The following is a 14,151-nucleotide window of genomic DNA, read 5'->3' as shown; positions in this document are numbered from 1 at the left end:
GTAACGATAGATAGCTTTGCTCTAAGGCAAACTTAGGCTCTCAGTTCTGTCACTTCCTGCCTGAGGAGGGAGGCAGCATTTGAGAGTCTCAGTTTCACCATCTCTAATGTGGAGCATCCATGTGATGATGGTCCAGTTAACTGTGTGATAAAAATGTCCTTTTTTTTTTTTCAGGTTTAAAAACGAATCCTAAGTGTAGTAGCCGTGTAATACTTATGCTTCATGCTCAGCACGTGTTTTATGGTAAACAGCTATTGGATCTTCATCTGCTTGCTCTAAATTGTTGCTGACTGATTTAAAACTCAGATGTGTTGGATGTGGGTGTCTGTATAAGCTTCCCTCCTCCTCGGCAGTCTGCTGTGTATTTGTTGTAATCACTGCAGAGCCTAGAACAATCTTTCTTGCCCAGCGTGTTCATCGCAGTCTGTGCATATTAGCATGCCTCAGTACACCACTATCTCAGAAAAGCTTTCAAAGTAAAAGCTAGAAATGACTTTGCCTAGAATGTACAGGGAGCGTTTCCTTTAAAAGTCAAGAATGAATTAATAGATTCCCAAGGATAGCTGTTGATGTGGAACTGCAGTTTGGGGAAAGAAATGCTTAGAAATGCAGTTAATTAAAATACTAAACCAAAATAAGTGCCTTAAAAAAAAGTGCATTGCATCTTAGAAAGCTGTGCAGCCCTTGCCCAGTGCAGCTGTCTTTTCCTGAAAGATCCGGTTTCAAGAGCAGTGATGGATGGTGGGTGCCTGTAGCCAGTTGTGGGGTTTGTTCTGAGGTCAAATGTGTTGATGGAAGATAGGAATTTACTTACTGCCTTCTGTCTTTCCCTAAGACCCACCGGTACAGTTTCACAGGAAGAAATTAGACTAGCCACATCAAATGCTGGCACACTGTTCTATTATAGGTCAAAAAGACATTTGTTTTCAGTGTTTAATATAAGATTTTCCCCCCATCCTTCCCAATGTTCATCCTAACAAAAGAGACATATTGAATAGCACTAATCATTTCTTTTTCCACACGTAGACTCCCCCTATTCCCTGTGAAATATATTCCATCCCCGTGTAGTATCTTAATTGAAACATTACTAAAGGTTTTTTAAAGGGGGAAAATTTACCAATTTATACTTTTTAGATACATGTGTTTATAGCTTTTTAATCTTGCTCATGATAATTTGACTAGCAGAGAATAATCACCTAAGAAATAGCTTAAATATTCCAAATCTACTTACTGTTCATGTAATCACTTTTATTTATTTTTCCTATGGAGTAGCATAGTAGTTTCCCATAGGAATAATTGAAAACAACTTCTGTTGGAGGCTTCCGTGGATGGGTGCTGTTCTGAGCTCTTCCCTTGATTCTTGCTTTCTTCTCAGCACGAATTCCCCTTTCCTGTGATGTGTAGGCCTTTTAGCTTCCGTCTCTCTATTATAAAGTCTTTGAATGCTGATTAATCTACAGCTTACTCAGATTCTCCCTATGCTGTCTCCTGGGATATTCCTGTCTAGTTAGCATAGAACCAACAATTTCTGCATAGATTACCCAGAAAGTAGGTTTCCTAGCATCTGTCAAGTTCCAGTCCTATATTTTTATCAGCTGGATAGATCACTGTAAATAAAAGGCTTTCCTGCTTCCCCGGCTCTGTTTTGTAAATCTAAATAATGTCTCCTGTACATATTTGTAGTAGTTTTCCTTCCCACCAGACCTCATCTGATTTAGCTCTCTGGTTGGATCCTTGGTGTCATCCTTTATACCTTTCTTCTTTCATTCTTGGTCCTATCCAATTTTGTAGTTCTATTCCTGGAACTTCTTTATTGTATGGCTTCTTTTTTCTTTCTTAGTTTACCCTGTGCTTGGATGCTCAGCAATCCATAAATAGCTTTCCATGTTGTCTTAGTGTTTTCTCTGTTCTTTTCTGAAATGCAGAGTTTTTTGTGTCTACCCAATCAAGTCCTAACTACCCATCACAGCAGGCACAGTCCTTTGCAGCCTGACTGTAATTTGCATGTCCCTCCTGCTCTCCTCTCCCAGAGCTCCCAGGTGATCCTTGTTTGAGCTGAATGGATGCTGAACTACCCTGGAGGAATCTCTGCCATGGGACTCTCTGGTTCTCCAATATGGTCCCGAGAAGCCTTCTTCCTCCATGTCTGCTGTGTCAGTTTGTGACTACTATTAAATATGAAAAGTAAGATGGCAGGCAACAGATATGATATGGAGAAGTTTATTATAGAAGTATAGGAGAGCAGGAAAGGGGGTGGGGTTTGTCAAGGGGAGGGGAGAGGGGGAGCAGAGGGAGGGAGAGAGAATGATTGAGAGGAGGAAGAGAAAGAAAAGAGAGGGAGAGAGGTGGGTTTGCCCTTTTCTTATCCTGGACAGCTGATAGGCAGGTGATGGCATCATAGGTTGCTATGCATTTTGGGGGCAGATATGCTAACTGCTACTGAAATCTAAGTATTACCTAGTCAACTACCGATCAGCTCAATATATATTTTGTTTTGTTATTTTTTGATTGAGTTGTACTAAGGAGATATGAGTTGAATTTAATTTAAATTATGAATGTAAAGAGTAACTATTGATCATAAGCCAGTGGTTCTCAACTTGTGGGATGAAACTCCCACCGTGGTCACATATCTGATACCCTGCATATAAGATTACGATTTATAGCAGCCAAATTACAGTTATGATGAAATAGCAATGAAACAATTTTATGGTTGAGGGTCACCACCACATGAAGAGCTGTATTAAAGGGTTTCAGCTTTAGGAAGGCTGAGAACCATTATAAATATATGTCTATGATAATAGCCTGGGTTTATGAGAGATACAGCTTAGTAGTTGAACCCCCCTTTTTTAATATATTTTTTCCTTTTTTTATTACTTTATTCTTGTTACATCTCAATGGTTATCCCATCCCTTGTATCCTCCCATTCTTCCCTCCCTCCCATTTTCCCTTTATTCCCCTCCCCTATGACTGTTCCTAAGGGGGATTACTGCCCCCTGTATATGCTCATAGGGTATCAAGTCTCTTCTTGGTAACCTGCTGTCCTTCCTCTGAGTGCCACCAGGTCTCCCCCTCCAGGGGACATGGTCAAAGGTGAGGCACCAGAGTATGTGAGAAAGTCATATCCCACTTTCCACTCTACTGTGGAGAATGTTCTGACCATTGGCTCGATCTGGGTAGGGGTTTAAAGTTTTAAAGCCTGTATTGTCCTTGGCTGGTGCCTTAGTTTGAGCGGGACCCCTGGGCCCAAATCTGCCTATCATAATGTTCTACTTGTAGGTTTCTAGGACCCTCTGGATCCTTCTACTTTGCCATTCTCCCATGCTTCTCTCATCTAGAGTCCCAATAGAATGTCCTCCCCTCTGTCTCAGTTTCCTGGTAAGAGTAGTTGAACCCTTATCCAGCCTGTGTGGATGGCCTAGGTTGGTTCCCTTGAAACTCAAGCACAGAACTCAACAAAACACGGGAGAGATAGGCAAAATTCAGCATTCCTTTAGTACTGTTGATATTGCAGGTACAGTGATAGTGCTAATGATAGTGCAGTAATGTTGCTAGTAATAGTTGCTAAAATGTACTGAGCACTTACTGTGGTGCTAGGTTCTCTGCTTGGTTCCTTCCCTTCAGTATTATGCTACTAATATAATGAATATTAAATACTAATTAGATATTTCTATGTCATAGTTTTACAGGAAGGAAAACTGGTTAGGAGAGAGCTCAGCGTTGAGTACATAGACGTCATAAGGGTGGATCCAAGGGCCAGGATTTTAAATAAGGCAGTGTTAGCACCCAAACTTTATTTACTCTACACTTTTGTGTATATAAAAAGTGTTTAAAACATATATTTCACACATAACAGGCACAAGTTCAACCAGGAGCATTTCTGCTTCTTTGACACAAATTCACAAGAAGTATAAGCATGTGTAGATTCTCTTTGGCATTTGAAGATTCTCTTCCTTATGCTACCACGAAGTACTTTTGCCCCAGGGATTTGGGCAGTTGACCTTTGACTGGAGTTGCTTTCCAGCTCAGCTATGTCAGGCTTCCAAGGCAGTGATGAGCTGCTGAACTCTGGGCTCAGTCCAGGGTATGGCGAGGTGAAGGATCTGCACCAAAGATGATTTTAAAGTAATAAACCTTGGCACTTTCATACTACCCACTAGGAATCAAAAGCATTTTTATAAAGAGAAGTATAAATCAAGGAGGCATCTCCAAACAGCAGCCTCCCATCAAAGAGGTGCAGTTCTGCCAATGGGGTGATGCCCAGGCGCTCTGTTGCTGGCCGCCAGCCTGCCACACATTGATCTGGGAGACTTCTGTCCATTAGAATGGCTTCTAAAGTATTTGGTTTTACTGCTCTCCTGATAATTTTATTATCAATAACAGATGGATGAGTTGATTTTTTTTTCTCCTTTTAACCTGTTTTATTTGAGACTATTGTTTTTTGGGGGATGGAATAATGTTTCAGAGGACTGTTTCTGACTAATTACGGTTGTCTAAAAAAAATATTTAGGATGTTATATTTGTTTGATGATTTGGAAAATTGTTTGTTTCTTTGACAGCAGGGCACCCTGAAGTTTTAAATCAGACATGGTACATAAAGTCACACGAAGAATGCTTTTTTCTTTTATGGGCCTTTTTTGTGGCTTAACAGTTAAGTCCTTTGGGTCCAAGTTTCCAAAATGCTTCTCACATGCAAACACTACCTATTTAGTCACACACTTTTCTACAAATTAATCTATTAACCACAACCTCTAGGAAGTGTGGGGCAGCACTGTTTTCTTTGCGTTGAGAACTCATCCACTTTTTGGTTCTTAATATATGTCTTTAAATAAAAATACTTATTAATTGAGACTAACAACTTTAATAAAATGTTGTATGCTTACTCAGTTACTATTTTAAAGCAATGATGGCCTAAATATATTTGAATCTGCCTTTTTTTCTAGATGTAACCTGAATATGATGTATTTTTACATAAGCCAGTATCAGATTAAAAAAAAACCTTAATTTAAAATTTGATTTTAAAGTTCATAATTCAGAATATTTTCTCTCGAATAATTTCTGTTTTGGTGGTATTTGAATAAGCTCTATCCTCCCAGCCTGCTTCTGTTTGCACAGCTCCAGCATCCTTCTCTTGGATTCTACGTACCTTTGGCATTACCGCCTTTTCTTTTCTGCTCTGGAGCCATCTTGATCTTTAATAAGCCCTGAGTAAATACTTGTATTGATACTGAGGGGTACCACCATGTGTGGCTAACATGTGCTAAAGTCTGTCCACAGGTACTTAGGGCCTTTGCTGTTGTTTGAGACATGGTCTCTCAAATACCCCAGACTGGCTTTTACCTGGCTTCTTAGCTAAGGGTCACCTTGACCTCTTGGTCCTTTTGCCTAAACCTCTTGGGTTCTGTGCTTACAGGCAAATGTTACTACACTTAGGTTTTGTAGTTGATACATTATTTTTAAAAATAATTCTCGTAGTGAAAATCTAATAGACACTGTTATGAAGTCCCTGCATTCAAACAACTGCTGGCTAAGTTGATTTGGATTTAAATGTTATTATCAACTAGAACATACTTGGATTTGACTCTTGTTCCCCTGACTGCGAACCTTGAAGGAATATTTAACAGAGCCACCTGATTCTTGGTGTCCTTTCCAGTGCTTTTCTCTTGCCTCTTACCATTCACATTCATTTCCTCTTTCCCATTACCTATCTCAATGGACATGTATTATAGTTTTGCTGAAGCCTTTACAGTCCCTGATGTTGGGACTTCTCTGTAATCTTGAACATTCTCTATTCCTATTGGAATCTCTCTCATTCATTTTCCAGTGTACACAGAAAAATTCTGCATGAGTTAGTTTGCAGTCCATATCTTACATGTTTAGGGTCTGCAGTTTATGAGCATATTGTTCTCCCTTTGCAGTGCCAAACTTATTTTGTTTGAAAAGGTTCCACTTACCTAGTTGGTTCCTAAACCACGACAAAGCCAAATTTGAGTAGACTGTGTGTATCCACTCATATGCCACTAGACAAGACAAATCTGCCTTTACATCTGGCTGTGGTAAGAATTCCCAGATGCACTTAATTCTGACACATGGTCATTATTGAACCAAAAGACATCGCTTGGCATGATTATAGCTCTTATTTGTTTTCATTTTAAGGGGCTTCATCCAGGCTGCCAAATGTACAACAGGTGCCTTGATTTTATACTTGCCAATCTGTTGTTATTCAAATGACCGCCCTAACAGAGACTAATGGCATCTAATATAATGATCTCAGTTCTGGCAAGCCAGGCTTACAAGAGCAAGGGCAGTAGGAACTGCCTATGCCTCACATATAGGCCCCTTGTTTATGTTGAGCCATGGACATTTTCTCAAACTCTGTTACTTGAACAGTAGGATTTGTAGCATCCTGTCTTATTGGAGCTAGACTCGCTGGGTGGTAATGGGACAGGCTAGCTGCTCCAACTTATTAGTGAATGGCAATGCTATGCCTGTAAAGCACAGCCAGGCAGTCTGCTCATGCCAAACAGCTGGCATGTAAGATGGCTTGTATTTCCTGTTGTTAGAAATTTGCCATACTGATTTCATAAGTCCGTGGGAAGACTGGACTGTTACCAGAGATTGCTATTTTGCAAAAAGGAGGTGATGACTACATGTTAAAGTCAAATGTTATATGCAGCTTGGGTTTTATTCATTGTAGAACATTAATAGTGAATAAAAAGTTAATGTTAAAAGCAATAACGTTTGACAACTGGCAATGCATACTTTTCAAAAGTATGAGTGACGGGATAGGTTGGAACCGTATCTCACAGGGTGAAGGTATGCATTATTACTGCAGAGATTTCTGAGATCTCATTGAGTTTTTGAACAGGGCTGCTCTCCTATTGTGAATTCATTCTTTAAAACACTGCCCATTGCAGAGTACAAGATGCTGAGGGGGTGTAGGGACGAGGGAAACAATGCTGACTGTAATGTGCACTGACAGGTGTCAGAGATCTCGAGTTTTGCAAACCTTGAGCTGCATCATCCTCACCTTCAGTTGGAGAGCTCTGTGCTGTCAGTGGAGGAAGAGGGTTTCTCTAAGTCACAGTTGTGATGAATTCCTAAAGGAAGAGATGGGAGCCTGATTTTTGCTACATATATAGCCACTCTTCACTTTTGCTTCTGCCACAGTTAACTGCGCTCATGTGATTTCCTGTGAGCCAGCATATAGCATAGATCTTAGAATAGGACTTGCCTATTATTGGACAAGCTTTTTATATTATTTATTCCCATCCTCCTTGAAAAAGGATTTGTGGCAGCTATTAAATCATACGCTTCATTATCCTTAATAAATCACCTTGGTAGAATAGACAATGGCTTTTTGTACAGATGGTTAGTTTCTATGAGAAATGTTTAAAATATGCATCTTCTCGGACCCATTTTGAATGCTATTTCATGTCGTGACATCTGTAAGATGATAGGGCCCTTTAAGATGTACACTAGTATACGTTACTAGTCAGTGATTGGTGTTCATAGTTTTAAAAGTAAACAATGAGAAATGGGTGGCTTCCAACCTTTTTAAAAAGGTATATTACTTGAAAATATATCTTGTGCTTAGCATTGTTTTAGTCAAACATGGTAAGTTCTGTTGCCTTGTTGACTGGAAAACCTTTCACAATCTTCTTTAGACAGAAGAAAAGGCAGGTAGAAATGGAGGAGGGCTTGTAAGATGTACTGTTCTTCTGCTTGGCCCTTAACTTTGAGGAAAAACAATGAAGCAAGCAGAGGTTTACTTCCATCCACACACCCATATCAACAGTGTTTCTTTTTTAAAATATATTTTTAGTAATTTATTCATATTACATCTCAATTGTTTTCCAATCCCTTATATCCTCCCATTCCTCCCTCCCTCCCATTTTCCCCTTGCTCCCCTCCCCTATGACTGTGACTGAGGGGGACCCCTCCCCCAAGGCTACAAGAGTGACCGTCTATGCAAGTTTTCCCCCTTTTGGAATATTTATGCACTAGGTGAAGCATCACACATGTCTCCATATGTGTGGGCAATGGCTAAGAGCCCTTGGGGCAGCATCTTGACTCTTTTGTCCTGGTGAGGGTCATTTCTCAGATACTAAATGGAAAATTTCCTAAACATTACAAAAAGTTAAACTAAATTTCATATAGTTTTGCTAAAGAACCTAAGATGCCAAATATTCACGAGTCCCCAGTTGACTCCTTTGAGGCCAACAGTAGTCCTCTCCTGATGACACAGTCCCTGCCATTCTGATGGTGAGAGAGGTCAGGCCCATGCACTGCTGCCTTGGGAGGAATCTGCCAGTGCCGGAGCCTAGCATCTTCTCATCAGCACCCATGGGAAGCAACAGCAGACAGATCTTCTTGTTCCTAATTATCTAATTTAAGAAGCCAAGTTTCCTTATTACTTAATTAAATTTAAATGTAATTAAGAGCTCAATTGTGCTAGTTACATTTCAAGTGGCCAAAACCCACACAGAGCTAGTGACCATGTAGAGCAGCTCTGACGTAGAGGTTTTCGTTGTTACATGAAGCCCTGTTGGACAACACTGGTCCACTAGACTTCGGAAACACCATTTGCTCCTTTCGTAGTTGGGAGTGAAATAAAGTAAAGGGCCACCATTTGTATGCTTAGAGTACCCAGTGATTTTATTAGCAAAGGATGTATCAGCCAGATGGGCGTGAAAGATAGCGTGGTTCTGAAATACATTTATTCTCGGGGAAAGTGAGTTGATAACAGATTCTGTGCTTTTTGTCTAACGAGTACAAGTTCTCTGATTTTTGTCTCGGCTTGATGTGGGGAAATAGACTTCTGTGGAGAATTAATACGGAAACAGATCCAGCATCACCAGGCTCACATCACTCAGATTTCCAGGGAAGCCTCTTTGCTGCTTTCCAGGTGATCTTTGTCTGCCTGTAACTATATGGGTGGGATTAAGGAACGGTGGTGAAGTTGAAAGTGGAGGCTCAGCATGATGATTTTATAGCTTAACATTCAAACAGGAATCCATCTTAGAGAGAGGGGATGCCTCTAATGGGGCAGCCGACTGGGCTGTCCTCCACAAAGTGGGTAGATCTGCTATCTTAAATTCCACCTGCAGAGAGGAGCAGCTGTATCAGGGGCTGGTGGAGCTGGGCAGGAGGGAGCTGTGCAGCCCCCCTGAGCCTCCTGCTTGGCAGCTTTCCCGATGCCCTTTTGCTTTATTATAGTGCTTTTTAAATTTTGTCAGCGATCAAGCCAATCCAGTGTCACATGTAATTAATGCTGACAAGCACATATCAGAACAACCTGTTAGAAATTGCTGAAAGAAGTCTAGGGGCAGAGAAGTGACTTCCAGGCTCCAGCTCTGACAATCTGTTGGCAATGGGAGGCAGGGAGAGAGATGGGACTAGATCAGTCTCTTAACCCTTACTTCTCCACACCGGAGGATTCCCCCCCCCCCCCCCCCCGCAAGGGTTTAAAGGCTCAGTACCAGATTTCTGCAGAGCCATCAAATAGAAGAGCTGAGAGAAGGGGATGAGCTCCGTGGTTTAATATAACTCCTGGAAGCATTGTCTTTTAACTCAGTTTTTCTTTCAGCCACAGAACCCGAGAGACAATCCCTCTATATGCCTTTCTCTTTTCCTTCCCATTGTGGGCTTCTGTGGCTCTGCACGGAGAGTGCCATAGGTTTTGGGTTTTGCTTGGGTTTACAGTCTGCAGGGAGAATCCTTTTTTCTCATCGTCACTATTGTTAGTCAAGAAATTATTTTGTTTTATGTTGTTTAGAAGGCATATATATGTTGCTGCCATTGAGGATAAGACATTTAAACGCATTCTCGGACTTTGTAAGCATGTGTCTAATGGTTGTTATAATTAACATAAGTGAAAGCAGTCCTCTGAGAGGTAAAGGTTTTTTTGATGGTGATTCATAGTGGATATAATCAGTTTTTTTGTATTTAACTGTGCTTATAACTTAAAAAAAAAGGCTTTTGTTGAGATATCTTACTTTTAAAAAAGATTCATGAGTTATTTACTTACGAGGGTGTATCTGTGTATGAGTGCCACAGTATGTATCTGGAGGTCAGAGTTGTGCAAGTGATTTTTCTCCTTCTACCTTTACAGGGGTCTCCAGGCTTCGGGGGCAAGGGCCTTGCCGTTACCTTTTGAGTCTGGAACAAAGCCTGTTGTTTTTACTGAAGGCTAAGAATGTGTGTGTATGTGTGTGTATGTGTGTGTGTGTGTGTTTGTGTGTGTGTTAAAGTAATCTTTGTTGTACCAGAACAGTTGACTTTGTCCTGACAAACATTTACCTTAAGAAGGGTAAGTTTCTGTTATAACAAATGTGTTTATTTATTTATTTTCTTCAAGGCTTCCTGGCTGGGTGGAATGTGTCTGATGAGGTCTTGTGTTCAAGTAGGAGGTCTGCCTTTGACCAGTTAATCTGCTAGGATTTGGGAACATTCACCTCTTACAAACTCTCGTTTTTCAAGTCTTGGCTTTTTATTATGTAGCATCTTTCTCAGTAATTGGAATGAAATCGGGCTCCTTCCTTTAATTACAGATCTAAATCTTTATGGTTACAAGAATATTATGAGCTATATAAAATGGCCACACGTTTTCACCCCAGAAAGATTTAATAGCTCATCTCCTCATCCCCATGCTTCTGGAGGCATTGCCTATGATGTTCTGGGTCATGATGAATAAGCTGAACTTAATGCCATAGAAAGGACACTAGGACTTGCCATTATAGGGACTCCACAATTCATATATGGCACTGCTCTATTTTAATACTGTTTCCTGGGCTGCAGAAGGAGCAGGCTGGACCAAAAGATGCACTATGCTTCTGGCTTTACTGACACAGTGTTGCTAAGCTCATTAAAAGGGCAAACAAATAATTTCTCTTTAATTACCTGAGTTTCAGTTTTAAGGGTGGTTAGGTATGGTTATTTTTCAGAAGCACATGGTTTGTCTCACCATTGTACTTCCTTATATGTGTGGCACTGGGAATTGAACCCAGGTCTTACAGATGCTGGATAACCACTCAGTCACTGAGCCATCTCCTCAGCTCATGTCAGTATATTAAGTTGTTATCACTGTAGACTTACTGAGTAAATTATTGAGCCTTAGCATTGACTCTCGTTCTGAGTGGTCACTAGAAACAAACACACTGAATACTCCACTTGGGTGTGTGTGTTTTTTTTAAAGTGGCAAAATAAGAAAAGATAGGACTGCAACAGAGTGGTTTGAAAGAGAGAATGAGCCAAAGAAGAACTCCAGATGAGGGCTGGAGAGATGGCTCAGTGGTTAAGAGCAGTGACTGCTCATCCAAAGGTCCTGAGTTCAATTCCCAGCAACCATATGGTGCCTCACAACCATCTATAATGTGACCTGATTCCCTCTTCTATCTGATGTTTTCTTCTGTCATGCAGGCATACATTCAATAGAGTGCTTATGGACATAAATAAATAAATCTTAAAAACAAAACAAAACAAAAAAGAACTCCAGATGAACCCTTCCTGTCAGTGACAAAACCAGAGCCATTGTCATCTTTCTCATCTAGACCGGTTTGTCTTTTAAATCCATAAACATGATAGAACCTTACTTAGAAAATTAAGAATTAGAAGAAAAATGTCCCTCATAACATTTTAGCCTGAAAACAGCCACCGTTCTGACCTATCCTAAATGCCTAGTCCTTCATAGTGAGCCTTTTATCTGGTGTGTTGTCGGTGAATATCTAGGATGAATATTTTCCTTTTGTGTACCATCTTTTTCCTCATGACTGCATCTCCATGGATGTCCAGTATTTTACTGAAAGTGATGTGTTGATTTCTCTGTTGGCCATTGCTCCCCCCACACACTTGGATTATGGTCTCAGTTTGTGCTTTTCTTTTTGGAGATAGTTAATCATGTAACCCAAGCTTATCCTCAAATCTGAGTTCTTGTGTCAGCCTCCTGGGTTCTGGTATTAGAAGTATAGATACCATACTTGGCTTGTACTCTTTAAGATTACTCTATAGAAGTGACTTCTATTGGTACAAAGGTTTGCATGTTTGGTTTCTTTTGAAACAAATCACCAACTTGCGATCCAGAGAAAATGTATGTAATAGCCATACTCCTGGAGAAGAGTAGAGGTGCTGGCTGTCTTCTGTTCGTTCAGTTTGGAAATCACATCTAGGTTTACTGACTCAGTAGGCCAAGTCGCTACCTTATTGTTTCTTTTTGCAGTTTCATAAATCTATTCGACCCCCCTTGTTTCCTCCCATGCACGTTGTCTGTGAAGTTTTGACTATGCTATCAGAGACTTGGGTTCCCAGATTATAAAGCTTGTTTGGTGACTATGGACAAATGTACATAGACATACAGGAGTTGGCTTTGCTAAACCTGATATGATTGAGCATATTGTGCCCACCTCCTTCGTGGAAAATTACCTGATTTCTTTGAGTGCCCAGAATGAAAATGTCTTAAAGCCTGCTCCAAGATATATGTGCTTATACATAGGGAGGATGTGTTCTCAGGTGGCTGCCATGGGGATGATGTGTTCTCAGGTGGCTGCCATGGGGATGGTGTGTTCTCAGGTGGCCGCCATGGTGGTGGTGTGTTCCCAGGTGGCTGCCATGGGGATGGTGTGTTCTCAGGTGGCCGCCATGGGGATGGTGTGTTCTCAGGTGGCTGCCATGGGGATGGTGTGTTCTCAGGTGGCTGCCATGGGGATGGTGTGTTCTCAGGTGGCTGCCATGGGGATGGTGTGTTCTCAGGTGGCTGCCATGCTGGTGGTGTGTTCTCAGGTGGCCGCCATGGTGGTGGTGTGTTCCCAGGTGGCTGCCATGGGGATGGTGTGTTCTCAGGTGGCCGCCATGGTGGTGGTGTGTTCCCAGGTGGCTGCCATGGGGATGGTGTGTTCTCAGGTGGCCGCTATGGGGATGGTGTGTTCCCAGGTGGCTGCCATGGGGATGGTGTGTTCCCAGGTGGCTGCCATGGGGATGGTGTGTTCTCAGGTGGCCGCCATGGGGATGGTGTGTTCTCAGGTGGCTGCCATGGTGGTGGTGTGTTCTCAGGTGGCTGCCATGGTGGTGGTGTGTTCCCAGGTGGCTGCCATGGGGATGGTGTGTTCTCAGGTGGCTGCTATGGGGATGGTATGTTCTCAGGTGGCTGCCATGGGATGCTGTGTTCTCAGGTAGCTGCCACAGTGGTGGTGTGTTCTCAGGTGGCTGCCATGGTGGTGGTGGAACAGAACAGCTCAGCTTCTTACCACCTTTACTTGTGGAAGCTATTCTGTCAGGTCCCAGTTGCAATGGGAAGCACCCTAGTTTTTAAAATGTGTATTTCTGTAATTATTAAAGTGATAATTTCTCCCTTATGTGTTTGCAAGTAATTGTTCCTATTACATGGACTATCTCTTTATTTTCTTCCTAGGGGATTTCATTCATTAATTCTTGCTCTTTATACATTATCCATAGTAACTCTGTCATATTTATAACAAATGTACCTTAAGTCTGTTTATGAGCCTTCCTTAATTGTTTTTTAATTTTTTATTAATATTTAAAATTTAATTTTATATGTATATATATGTATATATACATATACACATTTGTATAGTATTTGTGAGCAGTGCTAGCAGAGGACAGAAGGAGGTGTCAGATCCTTTGCCTGGGATTATAGTTAAAGACAGTCATGAGCTCCCATGTGGGTGCTGCGAATTAAATCAGGGTCCTCTGGAAGAGCAGCCTGTGCTCTTAACTGCTAAACCATCATCTCTCCAGCACATTTAGTGATTTAAAAAAATATATACATTAAAAAAATATTTTATAGTTTTCACAGTTGATGGCCTGTCCTCTGTTATTCCTTTGCATTTACAATTAAAACATTATTTTCTTTCCTAGGAGTTCTATTGGAATGTTTTTGTTCCTCTCATTCTTGTTTCATGTATCATTCTTCATAAAAGTGGTTCTTAATTTATTTGAGAGTGAAGTATCTGAAAATATTAAGTAATTTAAAATTACAATTGTATGTAAACCCACCATAAAAACCTAGGTACTATTTTCCCAGAAGATTTTATTAAAACATCATAAATTCACAACCAAGAATTACATTCACACAGATCAATACATAATAAAAACTTCTAAACTAAGTGGCCTCTTATTACATAAAGGCATTTCTAGTTT

At 40.9% G+C, this 14,151-nt stretch overlaps 3 protein-coding genes across 25 annotated transcripts in view; all 3 read left to right on the top strand.

Moving 5' to 3' along the window:
• Positions 1-14,151, top strand: part of PTPRD (protein tyrosine phosphatase receptor type D) — a 2,167,047-nt gene that overhangs the window by 1,671,523 nt on the left and 481,373 nt on the right. The gene's annotated exons all lie outside the window — the stretch shown is intronic.
• LOC311597110 (uncharacterized protein) overlaps positions 1-14,151 on the top strand; it is a gene marked incomplete at its 5' end in the record, with an annotated part of 38,831 nt that overhangs the window by 6,169 nt on the left and 18,511 nt on the right. The window lies entirely within an intron of this gene.
• Positions 6,967-13,434, top strand: LOC311596587 (uncharacterized protein). Its single transcript, XM_084780197.1, has 2 exons — positions 6,967-12,564; positions 12,625-13,434. Exons 1-2 carry the CDS (start codon positions 12,376-12,378, stop codon positions 13,165-13,167), a joined length of 732 nt encoding a protein of 243 aa, XP_084636323.1. The 5' UTR covers positions 6,967-12,375; the 3' UTR covers positions 13,168-13,434.

This window comes from Acomys minous, assembly GCF_964271855.1.
Source record: "Acomys minous genome assembly, chromosome: 1".
In the NCBI taxonomy this organism is placed as follows: Eukaryota; Metazoa; Chordata; class Mammalia; order Rodentia; family Muridae; genus Acomys; species Acomys minous.
This window is presented reverse-complemented; position numbering and strand designations above follow the sequence as displayed.